Source organism: Hermetia illucens, chromosome 2 (genome assembly GCF_905115235.1).
Source record: "Hermetia illucens chromosome 2, iHerIll2.2.curated.20191125, whole genome shotgun sequence".
In the NCBI taxonomy this organism is placed as follows: domain Eukaryota; kingdom Metazoa; phylum Arthropoda; class Insecta; order Diptera; family Stratiomyidae; genus Hermetia; species Hermetia illucens.
The window spans coordinates 173,538,302-173,559,162 of record NC_051850.1 but is presented as its reverse complement, the minus strand read 5'-3'; the positions used below and the strand labels follow the sequence as shown (position 1 = coordinate 173,559,162).

Genomic DNA, 20,861 nt, shown 5'->3' with positions numbered 1-20,861 from the left:
AGAGACGCTCTCTTGCCACTTGGAGGTATGTTCATTGAAGAGGTTTCCCATGCAGTCAACGGGAATGGAAGAAGACTGTGTGAAGATGTGGGACACCTGTCGACTCGGCAGTGAATGAGTACCTGAGTCAAACCACAGTAATAATGTCGGATGAGCGCAATGCTGGCCGCATTGCTTCTTATAGTGTACTGTAGTCTACCTTTACGGTCTTCAATGGAGTGCTCTAGCGCACTTCAAGGCTTTGATCCAATATGATTGTTTCCTGTTCCAAGAATTGAATAAGGCTATTACAAACAACCGAAAAAAAAACGTCAAGCAGAAATATTTCAGCGAAATTGCTGTTCAAAAAAGTGTCGGCAAGTGAAGTTTTGGAAAAAATCTAGTTAACTAAACACTGCGCTATTTAGTTAGCATACCGATGAAGATTTCTACTTTTTTCTTCTTTAGACTTTGTATCCTTCAAAAGCGGAGTCATCTTGTGCTGATCGAATGCGCCATTTTTCTCGGGCATGTATCTGATCTGGATAGAGTGGAGAGGCACCATCTAGCATATCAACCTATCGTTATTTCACGTGTCCATACCATTAAAGGGGTGTCCTTTTGAGTTTGTTCACGAACAGTGAAATTCCATATCGATCGTTTTTTTCTAATATAATCATGGCATGTCACATCACTCATCCAACGCAACATCTGTGTCTCAATTACCACGAGGTGTCGTTCATTGTCTTGGATAGTTGACCACCACTCAGAACCATAGAGGGGCGGAAGACACTTCGGCAAATTTTGTATCGTTGATGCTTTGGTCACAAAGAACCACACTTTGGAAACACCAAATTATGCTGACAACAGAGGCAATTGCATAACCGCCTTATTTATACTGACATTGATAATGCCTGACGACCGACTTTAATGAGGTCTGAGTGCGTGGTTCAGCATTCAGACTGCTGGATTCAACTTCTACCTAAATCTCTACGGAGTACGGCACCCGAGTTGAAACGCAATTCCACGTTTGAGGCCCGAAGGTCTCTTGTCTTCTTGAATGTAGCCACAACCTCTATGAAACTCTCAGTAGGAGGCCAACCACAAACAACTGGGCTGAAAGTACACGAACCAGAAATTCTCCTGAGACATGTAAATTCAGTAGGCTATCCCGGTTCCCATGGTACCAGTATACCACTGGAGAGGTTTCGCAACCGAAGCCATTTCAGATAATCTTCCGTACAGGTTTGGTCCGATCGCCTTGTAGTATTTACCAATTGCATCAGCACCAGCAAGTCAAAGCGTAGGTTTTCCTCGGCCATTTGGTTCTGGATCGATCGATAAGATTTCTACCTTGTCTTCCTCCCTGCCACATTAAAAAACCCGCGGTCGTAGTGAGGGCATAGGCCGGAGTGTCCACAAAGGGCTTCTCCGATACTTGATGAAAGCTGATCAAGCAAAAACAATGCAAAATTTTAACAAGAGCCCATTTGCTACCATTCATACCCGCTGAAAAGTATCCACCAGTTCTGAATCAGTTGGCGTATGCCAGTTTGTAGATTTTGGGGGTAAAAGTCTGCGTTAATCCTCAGAATTTGATGAAACCGAAATTTAACCAATCCCTCGGTCGCCTTATTCGAAAATTCAACTGCATGGAGTGCTTGCATGCAACCTTAACCATTATAATTATTACTTCAATTGTCAGCTCCATGCTTAGGTGATCCAGAACAACTTGTTCAAAAGTGGGATGATTGTCTCACTCAGTACGGTATAAGGAATAAAACAGAGTTTTTAGCAGATGTGTTCAAACATAATGGAAGAGTCACTGGGGAGCACTGTAGGACCCAACTAACACCAAAGGATAGGATGCGAGTAGAAGTACGACCAAATGACTTTACAGTATGACAAGGCTCGGCCACATGTTTTTAATTCCCTTGAAAGTTGGAAACTTTTAAATGGAAAGTGACGTATTTTTCAGGCGTTTCTCCTGATTAGCTCTTATTTTCATTGAACCAGTGTATAAGTTGTGTGGTTTGTGGATCCACTCAAGTCATTAGTATTGAATAACTCACATCAGTCTAAACAAAAGTCAGTTTGCATTAATTAACATAAGAGTTTCTGGCATGTTTCTCACAAAAATTTTCAGGAAAAAGTGAGTTTATTTGCATGAACAATCCAACGACCACACGCTGTCACTTACCACGCCAGTTCAATTGTCCTTCATCGAGCTGGCATACACCCAATGGGAGTCCCGCCATATCCCATCATCTTAAATTGTATGTAAAAAATTTCGCCTTAGCCAGAGGCAAGCGTTAGTAATGCATTTCGCCATTTGCGCCATGAGTAAATATATGTGTAAACAACACAAAAGGGTTTAATGATGAAATGTTACAAGATTTCTACATTAACCTTCAAAATATTTAAGTAAATTTTGAAATTTTGTGAGAAGTTAAAAGATGAGAGAGAGAGAGAGAGAGAGAGTTGTAAATAAAGTTGAGAATGAAAAGCATCATTTTGAAACAAATATTTTAAAGTATGTGGATGTTGAGATGGAAAGTAGGAAATCGGAAGAAGTGTAATTGAGACGCTGAGGGGGCAAAACGTGAAAAATAATTATGCTGCATATTAGTAAATGAATTCTCTCCTCCTCGTGTCAGCGGACAAAACGAACCAAATGATGCGGATGGTGCGAACCCGCAAATACTATACCTTGAAAGGTCATCTAGTTGAATCTACCACTAAATACAAAAAGTTACATAATACCAGGAACTGTAAAAGGCCATCACAAATCACCAAAAAGAAGGATCTAGCATTAAAAGGAAAGATTTGTCTGGAAGTTGAGTTTTGGGAAAAATATAGCTAACTCGCTATGCAGTTAGAGTGGTCCTATGCCTTTGCTTCATTCAGAAGTGGGATTTTGGTCGATTGTTCCATTTTGCTCGCTTGTAGGTCGTATCTAGATGGAGTTGAAAAACTCTTAAACCTTCATTTAGTGTGTCAAAATATCGTTATTTTGCTCGGCCTCTTGCTCGTTTCTCATAGACTTCAATCTTTAGGCTAACTTTACCAAATGAGCTTTCATTAGCTCGAATTACATACGCATGCCATCGAAGACATCTCTCCCGAAATTTGCCCATGATCCGTGCAATCCTATATCGATCGGGGGTGTCCTCATTTCGCAAGGCGTCGGTCATTGTCTTCAATAGTTGGCGAGCGCTCAGAACCAAAAAGGACGACAGTTCGGACGACATTCCGATAAACTTTGGATTTGAAGCGTTCGTTGATGCGTCGATAACAAAGACCGGCAGTTATGGGACAAGACATCATCCAAGTTTCTTTGACGCGAAAAGCAATTTCATAATGCAGTTAAAAATTGAATGATAGCGTTCCTCCGATATGTTTAAATCGCTCACTTTTCAGTAGGTCGTTACCGCTGACAGTAATAGTGTCTGTTTCATTAGGGTCGGTCGCAAAAAATGGTGTCTTGCTCAGATTCACTTCCAGACTATGCTGCATTAGGTGATCATTTCACTAGACTAGTTACTCAAGATAGGTTTTGTTTTGAGTCGCCCGGAAAAGATCTACTGCATAGAGAAGTGTTTAGGGCACTGGACTTTGGATGTCCCATCTGACAGTGTCCATAACAAGAACAAAGAGTGGGACCGCCTACTAGCGTTGCCTTGATGAACACCGATACAGATACTAAGCGGCTTTGATATAGCTGACCACTTCGAGCTTTATTCTTCGAATCGTAGTGTTTTGGTTTACCCCAGTAAACGAATTCCTCTGGCAGTAAAAGCAAATTTAAGTCTGTCAAAATCTTGCTTCATTTCTTATCTATGAGTAGAAGGTCCCAGTGTGAGCGAAGTTCTATATCTACGTTTCATCTGTATTTTATTTCAGATATTTAAATTTTCGAAGCGTCGTTTTTTTCCTAATGAAGTCCCTTTATAGTTCGAAAGATATTCGCCAAATTTAACTGTGAAGTATTCAAAGAACGCCGCTCAGTAAGACATAGATATGTGGAATCCCTTACTTCTTAAAACCGGTACTAATCAACTTGTTCATTTCTTCCATAATAGATTGGACTGAATTCATAATGAATGGGTTCATCTAATTAACGTGCTCGTATAATTAAACCTAAAAGAAAAAAAAGATACTTTTTAGGATATTCGTGGATTCCAAAAATGAACATTGGTTGAATGCTCATAGTAACACGTGGCCTATACGAGGCGAGCCTCTATAAGACGTAGTAACCAATTACGGAGCACAACCTTGCTTGGTTTGACGATATGCTTATTATCACGTGTTGTATTTTTACGTGCCAATAGCAATGTTGCACGTCAAATTAGAATTCAAGGGACATTTTAACAATATAGTTATTTGTGCTATAAAAGCTAAAACGTCGTCTTACTTTTTACGGTAGAAGGCGCTCTTGCCATTTTCTTGTCTCCCATATTGGCCTTACATTTATCCTACAACTATATCACACTTATTAGCAATGTACATGATGGAATTGGTAATAATGCTTATGGTACCGACAGTAGGAGGGCAACAGGGTAGACATGAGCATGGAACGGCCCTCATGTATCACCGGATGATGCATCCAACGCTCAGTAAGTACATGAAGGCGTCCATGAAAAAATTAATTAGATGACCAGAAGTTGTTGATATGCAGTAGCAAGACGAAACGTTACGAACAAAAAAAAAAAACCTTTTTACGTTTGTCCCCGCCCGACGGCAAAATAACCAGCGGGCAATAAATAAATGAGACGTGCTTTCAATAATCAAACAAGCTTCGATTAAAAACGTTCCACGCCGCCATTATGCCAGCGGACGTCATTTAACACTAAGCCGCCAAAATGCATTCCTTGTGGTACGCCACAATCAGAGTTGGTTTAAACCTGTGTTTTCTCACTGATTGGAGGGAGTTCTGGAGACAATTTCTTGATAGTTCTCCCAAGGAGTCTACCATATTTGAATTTGACAGAATGCTTATGACCAGGCTAAATATCACATCCTAATATCTTTGGCATCACCTCAGTTCATTAGTACTATTTAGCCCCCATGTTTCTAAGGAACTCCTCATTCGTTGGAATACCAATGACCAACCTCTCTAGGGTTAAGACTCACGCAATTGACGGAGGTGCGGTTCGCTTTTACCATAGCGACATACTGTTAATGAAAAAAGCAGAAATTAAGGAAAAAACAATCAAAATCGGCGACTTTTCGCTGATTGTTGTTTGGAACTGGTAAACCCGTCAAAAAAAAGCTCAACAATCTCTCGAAAACTTATAAATTAAAGACTTTTATAAGGTAAAATTCTTGGCGTTCAAAATTCCTTTGCCGCTGTTATTGTGTTTATGAGTCGCCTAATATAGGGTGACTGAGTGGAGTACCGCCAGGAACCACTATGGAACCAGCAGCGGTCTCACTGGTCTCATGTTTGTACCCTCAAATGCGAAAAAACTACCGATCATCTGGTCACTAAGAATTTTTGATTGCTCAGGGAGTGCATTCGCATATGTATATATATATAGGAGCGTGCATATAGGTATGTAGGTTTATGTATGCTCAATAAAAAACTGTCTACTGAAATTTCATAATTTTTGCAAAGGATTTCGGGGTGGCAATAAAAGCATGAACGCAGACTTGAAAAGCATTCGTGGATCGTCCATTAAAATCAAATAGTTTTTACCAAGCAATTCCATTAGGGCTTCGCAGCGAATTGGTGCAATCTTCGAAGGAGTTGCACTCTTTCAAGAAATTTCAAGTTTAGATATCTCCGAGAACAGTTTTAATGCGATACTCAATCTAAAGAAAGTTTGCCAATTGCATTGCAGTACCGGTGTCAGGTATATTCGTCAAATTTGAAGACCTGAAAAGTTAACTCATAAATTTCCTCAGAAATGCATTGATTTGTATTTTCTGTTACTTTGCATATGTTCAAATTAGATACGTACCAGTACCACCTTTTTAAGGAACAGAAAATTATCTCGAAAGCCTCCAACCTCTCCAAAAAGGAATTTGACAACATTCTCAAAAGGATTCATCGATCTTCTTATATTTCGAACCACGACAACCCTACCTTCATCTATTCCTGCGTTCGCTGTTTAACTCTTTAACCGTCTAAAACATTTTTACCAACTTTTCGCATACTATCTGAACAAAAAAGTAGATCTTTACTCGCATGGATACCTTCGTGATTAACGTGTATGCACACTACACTGCGGAGGCCCTTGCCAACATCCCAAAGCCGCTACGAAAATGCATGAGGTGATGTTTAGTTTTTTATACCCACACACTTATAAAACATTTTAGAGACGACTTTTTATCGTTATAACGCTCATCTTTCTGTTAATTTTCATCTTTCAAGTTTTTATTAAACCCAAACACGATCAAAACACGATCGCGGGAATTTTTCTTTAAGAAATTGCTACGCGCATTTCAGCCAAAGGGGACGTTACAAAAAGATAAGGTCGGCATCGACTCCTTGTCTCTAGGGAAGGGAAGAAAATTGAGTGGTGAAAAAAAAACCAACACCTATCATATGTGAAATTCATAGGTGAACCTTGTCCTGATTGCAATCTGATTTAGGTAGGATGGGTTTCTTCTTGTGAGCCGAGAACGAATTGGTTGAAATGAATCTTGCTTTTATATAGGATAAGGTTGAAGAGTCCTTGTGCAGGTTTTTCTGCGTGCAATGGTGTAGTTGATACGCGTACGTATGTGAGGGTTAAATGGCTTATGTAGGGAAAAAATAAGGGTGGGTAGAACACTAGGTAAAAAAATTAGGTCCTGATTGGCGGAGACTAGTTGCGGTGCGACCGGTGAATTTGGTACGCTTTTGTTAGGCCGGGTCTTTTGAATAATGTGATTGTTTTTCAACCCTTCTAATAGACCTGAACGCGATTTCGAATTTGAATATCCGTTGCGAGCGAAAATTGAAGACAGTTATGGTGGTTTCGAAAACCGGATGCCTTTTCAGTTAGGTCCTTTGTGCATTCGACATTTTTTTAAATTGACTGAAAGATAGACTATTTTTTGGTCTCTCTTTTTAGATAACCCCAACTTTGATTCTTCAAATACAGCTGACAATTACATAGAGGAGAATGAACTTTTTACTAAATTATTCCTTTGCAGATTTTACTTATAACTTTCTGTAAATTCGTAGATATGCATCTTAATAATTATCCTTAAATCTCTTTTATATGTTAGTAATATGGAACTCGATGAATGAACAAAGAAGCCAATGTTTTCCTTACTTACAATCAAATCATTTTATTGCTTCCAAAATGGGGTAAGGATTTTAATTTGGTGGAATGGAGTCCTTTTAAAGGATCAGATGATATAACACAAATCAAGTTTAAAGCTAGGCCCAATTTAGGACTGGTAACCGGATCAAATATTCTTATTTCTTATAATTTCTTATAATTTCATTTAGTCCTTTTTTATAGTAGGGTGTAATGGTAAAAGTAGATAGGAAGATCAGGTCGATCATCCTAAGTGGCCGGCAACGACCTAGAGGGCAGAGCTATCCCAGAAATCTAAAAAAACTTGTCTAAGTTGACCGTGAAGGTCCGCCCGCAAAGATTGAAGCTCCATCAAAGTGCTCGCTCGACTCGTTCTTGCACGCCTCTGTGCTAGCCAGGCTCGGGAATGTAGGGGGGGGGGGGGGGTCCTTTGAGCGCTTTGATCGCTCACGCTTTATTACTACAAATCAACTCGTCTACTCGTACCCACGCATCGGTCCGCACCGGATTCCAAAATATTCATTAATAGGGACTTTGCGACGGCCTATCGAATAACAACCCGAACGCGAACTAAAATTGGATAATAAAAAAAAAACGGCTTGACCGCGCGCGTGGAGCCGTAAGTCTCCGGACCCGATCAAGGAGGGGTAGATCCACGAAGGATCACAGTCCCAATTATTGCCTCTTCCGCCTCAGATTTTGAATGATTTTCCCACCCTTTCTCGACATCCTCAGGCCAGTTTATCATTTTTGAGGATGTCCCTTTTGATAGAGGTTCTGCGGGTGGACGGAGGAAAAGAGAGGGAGGAAGTCCTCAAATTACGCCAGAGTTACTCAAAAATCATTTTGTATTATCATTCAAAAAAAAAAAAACAAATATATAAATATAAATAATAAAAAAATTTTACTGATAACCAAAAAAAGCTCAAAGGATGATTTTGGTACAAAGAAAGTTGTTATCATTATCCTATGAAAATTTTTATTATAACTTGACGATGCCTTCTCAAACAAAATATGAAACACCTCGCACCAAGCAGGCGTATTGCTTAAATTCTTACAGAAACGATTAATATATTATGCTAGAATCCACATTTCTTAGCTGTTCAAAATCTGTCGTTTCCTACGAATGACAACTTTTCCGGGATTTCTCCCCAACGTTCAAAGCTTCCAACAAATACCGTCTCCCAAAAAAAAAAACAAAGCACTCTCGTTTCTTCTCTGTTCCAAAACTCTAGTCTTCGACAATTTTTCCCGAATTTCCACCAACGTTCGAAACTTCCAACCATTCCAGTCCCCCAAAAACAAAGCACTCTCGTTTCTTCTCTGTTCCAAAACTCTAGTCTTCTACGAACGACAATTTTTTCCGAATTTCCACCAACGTTCGAAACTTCCAACCATTCCAGTCCCCCAAAAACAAAGCACTCCCGCTTTTCTCTGTTCCAAAACCCTAGTCTTCTACGAACGACAATTTTTCCCGAATTTCCACCAATGTTCGAAACTTCCAACCATTCCAGTCCCCCAAAAACAAAGCACTCCCGTTTCTTCTGCCTTTCGTTTTTTTTTCGCACCGCTTCGCCTCCTCTTTGTTCTCCCCGCACCGCTTCATTTGCCGCTACATAGCCTTCAACTCTCTCTAGGCAATGTTGCGGTAACATGCGCATGCGCCTGCGGATGCGGCAAATCATTCGCCTCTTGTCAAGATCAATTCGCCCGAATGCATTCAATAATGTGCAATCTGCGGCGAACATTAGGGCAATTGCATATTATTAAATGCATTGTTTAGGCAAATTAATTAAGAAAGAGCCGAATGAATTTCCCGCTCCCGTCGCGCAGCCGCGGTCACTACAAGGGTTTTCTTGACAGACCACACGTAACTTATGTCAAACTGTTGTGTCACTTTTATTCTAATCTGTCCTCAACTCCTCATTTAATTTTCCTAATAATGGAATTACCACTTTTTTCAACCTACAGTCTATGCCTAATCAATTGGGCTCGGCTCTACACATAGCTCCTGCTAATTCGAAACGTGGATTAGTACCCACGATGGAGCATAAAACCTGGGAAACGCCTGCTGAATCAACACCAACAGCTCTATTACCAAACCCTATCTTCACTTCCACTTGATGACGCTGGGAGTTCATTCTTTATGAAAAACTGTAAACGGAGACGGATGAAGGCGAGTCTTCCGCGCCTAAAAACGGGACAAAATGTCCCAACTGGTCCTCCAGATTGGGTATTGGGTAGGACTGACAACCCTACACGGAAAGCCGATGTTACGAAGCCACGAAGGGAGCCTCGGACAGGATGGATCTTTCAACGACGAACCCGGCAACGGCAACGGATTAACGATTCGCTCATTTTCTCATGGAACGTGCCCTCCCTGTACAGACCTAGCCGATACCCTGTACCAATATAAGGCTGACGTAACAGCGTTGCAAGAGATGCGATGGACAGGGACCGGTTTCCTAAAGAAGAGCCGCTACAGCATATATTATAGCGGCCATCGAGTAAACCATGTGCTCGGAGTAGGTTTCTTAGTCAGCCAAAATATGAAACCTGCTGCTATCGGCTTTGAAAATATAAGCGAAAGGTTATGCACTCTGCGTTTGTGAGGTAAATTTAGAAATATAAGCTTCATTAACCTTCACGCGTCTACAGAGGAGACTGCAGAGTCGAAGAAGAATACCTTCTACGAGGCAGTTGAGCGAACTCTTGAAGCTTGTCCCAAGTATGATATCAAAATCATGCTTGGAGATTTCAACAGTCAAGTAGGAACGGAGCCCGTATTCAGGCAATACGTCGGACCCATAGCTTAAATAGTTAAATAGGGATACCAAATGGTTGAAGTACTTGGTGTGCGCGGAAAGAGGTCCACAAACATATGTGGGCCTCTCCAGACGGGACCACTTTCAACCAAATTGACCACGTGCTGACTGAACTCCGCCACCTCTCAGCCTTGATGTCAGAACATATAAGGGGGCCAATATAGGCTAGGACCACTGTCTCGTTGGCATAATGCTCCGAGGTTGGCACCACTTGCATTCCCCTCTGACAGTCAGGTGAGAGTGAATACTGAAGCCATCCACAACACAGCCCTTCGCAACACCTGTAAGAGGAAAATGGATGCCGCAATAACCGCAGTCAACAGAGATCCTGAAGATGAAGCATCAGCAAATGATCTTCACAACCACCTGAAGAACGTTATCATTGATACGGTCACAAAGATACTTGGTCCCAGCCGCAAAAAAAGTCGGAACGGCTGGTTTGACGATGAATGTAAGCTAGCAACGGAACGGAAGAATGCCGCATACCGAGTAATGTTGCATTCTCAAAGAACGCGGGCACGCGCAGAGACTTATCACGAACTCCGTCGAGCGGAGAAGCGACTTCACAGACGGAAAAAGGAAGCCTGGGAGAACCAACAGGTCTGTGAACTAGAAAAGTACAGGGAGCGCCCGAACCAGGCGCAGAAGTTTTACCAACAAGTCAGCAGGATGAAGCCTTATACACCTCGATGCTCATCCTGCCGAGACAAAGAGGGAAATCTGATTTCCGACAGAATGGGCATATTGGAGCGATGGGTTGAGTACTTTGGTGAACTACTGAACAACCGGAATATCGGCGAATTGGTGGTGTCACCATCAAGTATAGAAGAAATAGTCCGTGCAATTAATCGGCTTAAAGATCATAAGTGACCAAAAGTCGATGGAATTACAGCCGAATTGGTTAAATATGGAGGGGACAAGTTACACCAAGTGGTTCATCAACAACGGAAAAATGCTAGGGGGTCCACTTCAGTTGACGCGACAGAATGGACTACGGCCCTGTTAAGAAATAGGAAAGGGTTCTTCACGCATGGACGGCGTCAGGAGTCAGAGTAAGTAAATTAGTCCGAACAAAACAAATACGTGTCTGCACGCTAAATGTTGGCACCCTAACTGGAAACACTGTAGAGCATACCGAATCTGGCGACATAATCCCCTATAGGCGGGGATCGGGTTTTGTTGCAGAAATGTCAGATCTTGTTTGACTTAGCGTAGCCAGTGAACCTTCGGCATGTGGAATCAGTACCCGCAAATGCGGTTTTTGGATATCGAGTTTTGTTCGGCTGCGCTGGTATCCGCAGGGCAAGGCTGTAGAACCCAAATACCACCTGCAGATGCAGTTCTTTGCGGTCTATCAAGATTGGTTCTGTTGCATTTATTGATTTGCACTAACCACAGCGCAAAGAACCATTTTCGGCCGAAGATTTTATTTCTTCACCAGCAGAAGGCTATGCAGACCTTCTTAGCCCACAGTTCTATGTCTAGTTTCAATTTCACATTGGAATTAGGATCACACCAAGATGCTTTACATTGTACCCGTGGTAGCCTTGTCTTGGTGATAAATAACATCGACTCCATTTTGGTTGGATTTATCCCAAGCCCGTATCTTGCAGTCTACATGCGCCTTCTCAACGTGCCTTACATAATCTGACTCATAACAGAGGGGCACACCACATCGCTCTAATTTAATCCTGGTTAGAGCCTCCTTGAAAGCTTTAGTATTTATGCTGTCAAATGCACCCTCTATATCCAGGAAGGTAGTTGACGTATGGTGCCCTTTCTTTTCGCTTTTTTGGGATTTTTTGTTCGAAGAACTGAATAAGATACAAATCAGAGTTTCGAGAAAAACGCATTTAAAAATTAAAACGTGATTATTAACCATAATCCTGGTTAATCCTTAATTTCTTCGAAAAACACATGTAAAGCCTTAGCTTTCATTCTCGCTCTTTTGGGGAAGTCATTTGAACGCCGCTCGGACTGGTAAAATCGCGCTTTATTAAGGCGATCGAAATATAGTGTTTGACAGGGTAATTTCCGAATGACTCAGAATATCGACGACCGTCGATCGTCCCTAAACGAACGTCTACGACACGCTTGAGGATCTTAGCACCAAGTCATTTGCCTGTCCGTTTTCGCCATGAAAATAGCTCACATACGTCATCAAACGTGCAGCACTTATTCAACTGTGATCCGAGAAGAACCTCTGCGCAGACAATCTCCAGTTCTCCATTCTTCCATCCTTAAAGTCCTATTGTCGGTTAGCAGGGTGATATCAAGGACCTTCTCTCAACCGCCCAATTCTCCAGCAGAGGAAATGAAGCAAAGGGTTGGTATACTGCCACATTTATACATTGATGGGTGTGTGTTAATAATAAAGTCGAAGAGAGACTGAGGTTTTACGTTGAGCCTATCAACTGGCTGGCCTTCTTATCTATGATGATAGACGTCAGATGTTGTAATTCTTCTAGTGGAGGAAACCTATCGTGAGCCAGGTAAGTCGAGAAGATATATATATTCTCCAATTTCGTCTACTCTAGTTTTAGCACGGTCGTACCGTTGAAATACAGGTTGGAAAGGAAAGCGTGCATATTTCTTCTGGTAAGGATACATGGGCTAGGTTTTGTTCCAATCAGTGTCTCTTGTGGTATTAATTGTACTATTTGCTTTGGGGCCTTTGACGATTTGGCCTCCTCCAATTCAGGGCTTTTGTACTAATGCGATGCCGATGTGTTCCTCCAGAGAGACGGCTAGTAGGTTACCTGTGCCTCAAGTCTGGTGGCTTCAAAAATATGCCTCAGCTCTTTCATCACACCTTATGAGGACATAGAAAGAGTCAACATCCGATAGAAGATGTGTTTGAAAGAGGCGACTTTGCGCTGATGAGCGCGTTTCTTCTCGACAATAGGTCCAAGGAAAGGACCTCCCTTTTCAATCCCTAGGCTAACATCGATACTGAAGCACACTTTATTAAGGAAGCGAGCGTATTTTCGACTTCGTTTTTCACGACGAGAGCACAGATATCGTCCATATACCCCTTGCTGTAGTAGACCGACCGAAGTTAACTTCGTTTCTAGGTTAGCCATGTAAATGTCGCCTATGAACAGGGAGTGGGGGTTCCTATCGGAACTCCTTTAAACTGTATATAATACTCATCCTTAAAAGTATAGTAGTTTTCCCCCATACAGTTTTGACTACCTTCACATATTGTTCTACATTACCGCTCCATTGTAGAGCGCTTCTTTGACCGAGACACTCGGAAAAAGAGCTTTGCCGCCAAAAGACACTAAGCCTTCGTCTTCCTCGACTTCCCCAGTCAATTGAAGAGTCTTCAAAAACTAGCGTTGAATGACCGATCTAGTCTCTCACTATTTTCTATATTTTGGAATTCCTTCACTAAACATTTGGCATCATGCATAAAGCATGGCAGACATTTCTGCGGAAACGATTTCCCACGTGGTTTGAATTAGGTAGGAACTAGCTAGTAAGCCGAAATTTTAAGTAAAAGATTTGACTTTCAAGATATTTTGGCTAACAGTATTTGGAAACGTATTCAAATATGTCTTTCGGGACCAACTGTCCCCTTCTTCAGTGGTTTATCTTCTGAAAATTTAAAATAAGAAAACATCTAGGTATTGTTCCTTATACTGTACTGAAAAGGCAGACGGTAACAGGTGCCATGGGGGAAAGGGGTTCTGAACCTGCGAATTCTGTCGCCGATAAAACAGCGTAGGGAATACACTAACCCGCAATTGAAGTCGAGGAAACAAGAAAACGAATGAAATCGGGGTAAGCTATAGGACGTGAGGACATCGCACCTGAGCCCTAGAAAGCGAAGACCTAGGACCCAACACTGTGGCTCAGTGAATTCTTTAGTCGGGTTATCCAAGGAGGAAGAACACCATCTGATTGGCAAGAAAGTATGATCACATCCGAAATGAAGATATCCACGATCGATATGGGATTGCGCTAATCGTGGAAAAACTACGAGGAAGGCATCTTCGGTGGTATGCTCAAGAAATTCGCGGTAACGAGAATTCACTTGCCAAGATTGGTCTGAACATCGAAGTCGATGGTATGCAACCAAAAGGCTGGCCGAAACTGGGGATTAGGGGGAAAGGTTCGCGATTGCCAAATGGCGAAACTGATCACGACGAACCGACCCCCCTTGTGAACAGGAGAAAGGCTGAAGAAAAAGAAAAAAAACTAGACCTTGCATTAACCTCCGCCAAAGGCGTGGTGAGCTCCGGAGCTTGAATTGTACTTTAAAAGAAAACAATCACCCGAAAACATCGGCGTGAAATTTGGTCTGAATTATCTGTGACGAAAGATATCAAGTCCTTCCGGAAATCCATCAAAGGTTTTCGTTGCTATCTCAGCGATAAGTCCCCATGTTGGGATCCTACGAAAAACCTTGAATATCTTGATTTTCTGGCTGAGCAGCTCTCTAGAAGAGCTGACCGCTGCATTGCTAAGGCACATGCGTCCCTCCGCTCCTAGTATCGATACTATCACTTATCAACATATACACTGGCTGGCGCTGGGAACATTCTCTGCACTACTACAGGGGCTTAACCTCATCTGGTGCAGGTTTCGTCCTTCTGAGGACTAGTCTATTATTCGGGCGGTACCCATCTAAACAATACTTAAGGACCCAAAACTTTTGACCAGTTACCGCCCTGTTGCTCTCATTAATGTGTTTGCCAAACTGCTTAACTCATGATCGAGGTTCGTATAAATAATTTCACTGACGAATACAAAATTCTGTCTGTTAACTGCTATGCCTATTCGTCAGGCAAATCTACGTCTGCGTCTATCAATGATATCATTTCGTACATTTCGATAGCAAAATGTACAGGTCAGCAGGTGTTGGCTGTGGTGCTGGATGTGAAGAACGCCTATGAGAAGGTTGATCTGGCTACCCTCAGCGACATAATGTCACATTTCCGTTTTCCTATTAAGATTGTTTTATCGGTGTCAAGGATAATGTCCAACTCTGAATCCGATTAGCTTTCTGAATCCAAGCAAGGATGTCCAACTCTGAATCCAAGCAAGGAAGAAAGGTGAAAAATAAAACGGAGGAACGCGTATTAGGTGGGAAACAGAGGATTGAAGTGAGTTGCTATACCTGGCTGTCAAAATAGTTTGCTTTTTCTTGCTCTTGACGTTATATAGAGAAGTGGAAACGATTGGATTTCGATCGGATCGGATTCCAAAAAAAGATGAGTTGATTTTCGCGTTTTCTGTTTTGATTTTTACCAGTTATTCTCCAATATTAGTGGCAGAAAAAGAAGACGAGGCAGACCCTGCCTGAAATGGAGCGATGGCGTAGGTCAAGACACCAGACATCTTTTAGGGATATCGAATTGGTGGACCTCGGCGCAAAACCAGGGTGTCTGGAGTTCCTTATTAAGGCAAGCCTAGAGCGGATACCGGTTGTTGCGCCGTTGATTATGATCATTTAATTTGCGATTCTGCGACGGAAAGCTACTTTTGGGATGCTTCTCCTATTATAGAGAACGCTTTATACATTAAGGGGCATTATGACCTTATGATGCAGGGCTCAAATCCGTGTCTCTCAAAGGTACTATTATGGAAAACAACATTCCCATCCCAGTCATATTATTCGGGATCGTAAACTATATTCACGTTTTGTAACTCAACGTCCGCTTACAATGCAAGAAAAGTACAGGCCTTTAAAAAAAATCTGCCAAACCACAGGTCTCTAGGTGTACGGCCAGCATTTAGCCCAGACTGCAATCTCCTTAACCATCAAATATGAGACGTAATTGAAACTGTGTTTTGGGGATTGAGCGGTTCTGAGCCTGCCATCAATTGTATTTAATCGCGAGTCACTTTAATGCTCAGGAGGAACTCATGCCTTTCTCGTAGTATACCCACTACCCTTTTTCTGGAGTGAATATCCACAACTACTATCTTCAAAGAAAAATAGTAGTAGAAGAACTAACAACATCCATAGCTGCTTGCGGTGACACTGAGGTTAGTTTGCCTTTGACCTAGCGAACGAAATCGTCTACCAACGAAAAACTTTTCTTGAGAATTTGAGAGACTGTAAATTCCAATGAAACAATGGAGGCAATCGAGACAGAAGGAGGTGACTTTGGTGTGAAAATAATGAGAATTCACATCCCTCCAGCATCGTCACTGACATCAAAGACATTTTGCAATTTCAAATCACTACATTTTTAATAATTTTGATTGTTTTTGCATTCATTTGACTTATTTAACATTGTTCACTTAGTCGGAGCTACCTATCTACATTTCTTTAATGAAGCCAATGTTAGTGAAAGAGAAAGTAACTCCCATACTCAATGGAACTCGGGAGAAACCAACGACGAGGTTATAAGGCCAAGTGGAGACAAAAAAATAATCTACCAGATAAAAAGGATGTTAGAACCAAAGTGAAAGGTATAGCAAAAACAAAAAGAGATTCATCATCAACGGCGCAACAACCGGTATCCGGTCTAGGCCTGTCTTAATGAGGAACTCCAGGCATCCCGGTTTTGCGCCGAGGTCCACCAAATCGATATCCCTAAAAGTTGTCTAGCGTTTTGACCTACGAAATCGCTCCATCTCTGGTAGGGTCTGCCTATTCTTTCTCTACCATAGATATTGTCCTTATAGACATTCCTGCGGATACGCCTATTAAGCCGGATTTTAACCACAACCTGACGGTGATAATATCGATCATTATAGGCTACGGAATCGTCCATCCTCATGTAAGGGTCAAAAATTCTTCGGAGGATTCTTCTCTCCAACGCGACCAAGAGTTCGCAATTGCAATTCTTGCTAAGAACCCAAGTTTCCGAGGAATACATGAGGACTGGCAAGATCATTGTCTTGTACAGTAAGAGCTTTGACCCTATGGTGAGACGTTTCGAGGTGAACAGTTTTTGTAAGCTGAAATAGGCTCTGTTGGCTGACAATAACCGTCCGCGGATTTCATCATCGTAGCTGTTATCGGTTGTGATTTTCGACCCTAGATAGGAGAAATTGTCAACGGTCTCAAGGTTGCAGTGTCTTATCTTTATTCTTTCCGTTTATCCAGTGTGGTTTGATGTTGTTGGTTGGTTGGTTGGTTTTTGGTGCTGACGTTGCCACCATACATTTTGTCTTGCCATCATGTCGACATCGTTAGCCTAGGCTAGTAATTAGGTGGACTTAAAGAGGATCTTACCCCCGCATTTACCTCAGGATCACGGATCACTTTCTCCAGGGCCAGGTTAAAGAGGACGTATGATAGGGCATCCCCTTGTCTTACACCGTTGTTGATGTTGAATGGTTTTGAGAGTGATCCTATTGCTTTTATCTGGCCTCGCACATTGGTTAGGTTCAGCCTAGTCAGTCTTATCAATTTGGTCGGGATACCGAATTCTCTCATGGCCGTGTACAGTTTTACCCTGGCTATGCTATCATAGGTGGCTTTAAAGTCGATGAAAAGATGATGCAACTGATGCCCATATTCCAACAGTTTTTCCATCGCTTGCCGCACAGAGAAAATCTGATCTGTTGCTGATTTGCCTGGAGTGAAGCCTCTTTGGTATGGGCCAATGATGTTCTGGGCGTATGAGGCTATCCGGCCTAGCAAGATAGCGCAGAATATCTTATAGATGGTACTCAGCAATGTGATACCTCTATAATTCCTGCACTGTGTGATATCTCCCTTTTTATGTATGGGACAGATAATGCTTCTTGCGGTAATGGAGATGAAGATGAGGAAATGAGGATATCCGCGATCGTTATGGGGTTGCATCGATCGTGGAAAAATTGCAAGAGAGGCGTCTTCCATGGTCTGGTCACGCAATTCTCGATAGCGAGAATTCGCTTGCCAAGATTGTTCTGAACATCGAAGTCGATGAAGAACAAAAGACCGGCCGAAACGACGGTGGCTTGATACGCTGAATGAGGATTTAGAAGCCTCGAGATTGCATCCAGATTTGATAGAGCCAAATGGCGAAACTGATCACGACGAGCCGACCCCGGTTGTGAACGGGACAAAGGCTGAAGAAAAAGAAGATGAGCTCCACCTGCCTTACCAGCTTGTTGAAGTGATATTCACCTGCATTCTGGCGTGGTATATATGGTTTTGTTCCGCTTGGGTTTAGTTAGAAAAACCAAAAAGAAAATAATAAATTTTCCTTAAATGCGGAACAAAAAGTTAGGTTTGTCATATACCGATATTTGGAGGACCAGTTGTCCTCTCCTTCAGTGAGTTTTAGCCACACACACACCATTCCCCGGCATGCTGCCGCTTTATAATAATATGTAGTCCTGATCTGAACACTCAACTCAGGTCAATATCTGGCGAGGATCGTTTATGTTAGTATCTTCCAAACAGGGTCGTAGTCAGAAAAGCTGGGTCCGGGAGAAAGCTATACAGTCCCGTCCTTGAAATCAAATTATGTTAAGATATTTCTATTACGGTTACAAACACTACCCCTGCCCCGCCTCGGGAAAAACGGTAGGCCCCCAAGGGATTGGCCTCTTATTCCCCCCATCTTATCTTAGCGACTTTTTAAACCATCAATTCGACCATTTCTTTGGTGGGGATAATAGTCCTTCACGTCCTATGTGCTCTATTGTGGAAGCTTTAGTCCTGGAAGAGGGACGAGGTAATGCCCCCGGGTCCAGAATTTTTATTGAAATAAATATATCATATATTAAAGGGGCCAGCATAATGTTATACCCGGCCCGAATTTTCTCTCTACGGCTCTGTCTAAACAATATGCAATATTTAAAGATACGCATCTGAGGTTGTTTTAATTCTTTAAACATTAGATATGCTCACTGTGGAAGGATCCATCTTACAAGGGAATTCCAAAAACAAAAAAAATATAAACAAATATGAACAAAATGTTATTGACAGGCATTGATTGGGAATGACTCTCTTCGGGGCTATTAGGGTTTATAACTTTATATTAACTTTCCGCCTTGGCAGTGGATTCACTTTGCCAGTCATGATTGTATTTTAATAATTATTTCCCTATGAAAATCGGGTATCTGGGTGGCCAAATGGATATTAAGATATATCACCGGCACTATGTTCAAGAGAACGTTAATAAATCCCTTCTCCTCAAATAAAAACGATATTACCATCAGCAATATAATTCCATCCTTTCCGTAAAATCTCTGGTTCCAAGACCGGACTACCATCAAACCAACAGTGCATGCAATGCACTCCATAGTTGGAGCTCGGTTTATATGTATCTAACAGCAAAAAAAAATCTTATTACAGCTAGTCTAAGAAACAGCACAAGAAATTGGCGACTGGGTGGCTAATTTTTTGTTCATAATATGCACTGTGTACACACATTCTTCACGGAGGAGTACCCTACACGATTGAATCGATATGAAATGGCAAAAGTACAAAAAGTATCTGGTATGGACATTTGTCTGAAGTAGTAGAAATAGTGCTTCGACTAGGCACCAGCAATCAAGTGGTATCGATTCTATTGAACTGAAGATGTGGATAAGTGCTTCCAGCATAGACGAAAAAAAAAACCTGACAACTTCACTTCTGATTTATCTTTTCTGACTTATAAATTATTGCCTTGAGTTTAAGTGAAAAACGTCGATTTCCGGATGGCAAATCGACTGTTCAATATGTTTAGTGAGCCCGATATAGGGTGATTTTTTCCAATTGCATTTGTACTGAGGTTGCATTAAATAGTGGAAGTAAAGGACGATATGGCAATAGAAAAAGTAAAATCATACTCAATACTCACTTGTTCCGTTTGAATTTCTTCCAAAGATCTTTCCTGGAGGACTTAATACTGGACTCGGTGTTGCTGAAGGTGCCGCCGAAATCGAACGTTGTTGACTCTCCACCAAAAGAGGGGTTGTCCCAGGTCCCGAAATTTGTGATGTTCCTATTGCACCCGCACTGCCTGCTGCTGTTACTGTCGCTTGAATACCACCACCCAAAGCAATACTGGAGCTCCCTTCTTCCTGACCACTCTGGACTATCACACTACTAGTACTGGCAATAGATGTTACACCTGCCGCTACTACCGTTGTCGATGTGCTACCACCGGCAGCGGTTTGATCCATGTCCCAAACGAGTGACGAGAAACACAAATTTCTAATGGTGAACTACACTACCTTTGTCCAAACACAACAAAACGACAACAAACGAGTACATGCGGATTATGAAGGTAATGGAACTGTTTAAAAATTCCAAAAACTAGCGTCCAAATATTAATTAAACACTTAACAAAGCAGGAAACCGAATTAAACCCCGAAAACTATTCAAAATGACTTAGAACAGTTAAACAATTATTATTGCTAAATATTGAAAGTTTAAGCATAAAAAACACGCATTTTCACTAAACTACCAAAACACAAATTGCACACACAACGCAGAACTAATTAAATACGAAATTCACCACAAAACTATTAAAACTCAAAAGCACTATTATTGTCTATTTCTCTTGGGGGATTCCCCGCAATTGGGCGCCAATTTTCATTCGAAAGTATTACGTGAAGCTTTCAGTATGTTTACTGTAACTTCTAAATGCTTTCACTGCTTTCACACAATGCATAAAGCTCATGAGAATTTCCTTTCAGTCTCGTAAGGATTGTGACCAGTACCACGTCCGTTCGGAGTGAAGTCCAAAGAACTTCTGTCTTGGCATCAACTCTACCAGTCAACTCCTTCCTTATGGTCATACGTAGCTGCCATATCCAAGGCTCTGTGTCCGGAATCTCTTTTTTGAAGTAACCCAAGGTTGTTGGATCTTTTTCTTGGTTATCTCACGCTCGTCAAGACATTGCTTTTCTTAGAAGG

General features: G+C 41.7%; 1 protein-coding gene across 1 annotated transcript in view; it reads right to left on the bottom strand.

Annotated features, from left to right (window-relative positions):
* LOC119649542 (NGFI-A-binding protein homolog) overlaps positions 1–20,130 on the bottom strand; it is a 74,655-nt gene extending 54,525 nt beyond the window's left edge. The window contains exon 1 of the mRNA XM_038051733.1: positions 19,801–20,130. Within this exon, the coding sequence (XP_037907661.1) occupies positions 19,801–20,125 (325 nt within the window). The 5' untranslated portion in view covers positions 20,126–20,130. The remainder of the gene's footprint in view (positions 1–19,800) is intronic.
* Between the last annotated feature and the right edge of the window lie 731 nt (positions 20,131–20,861).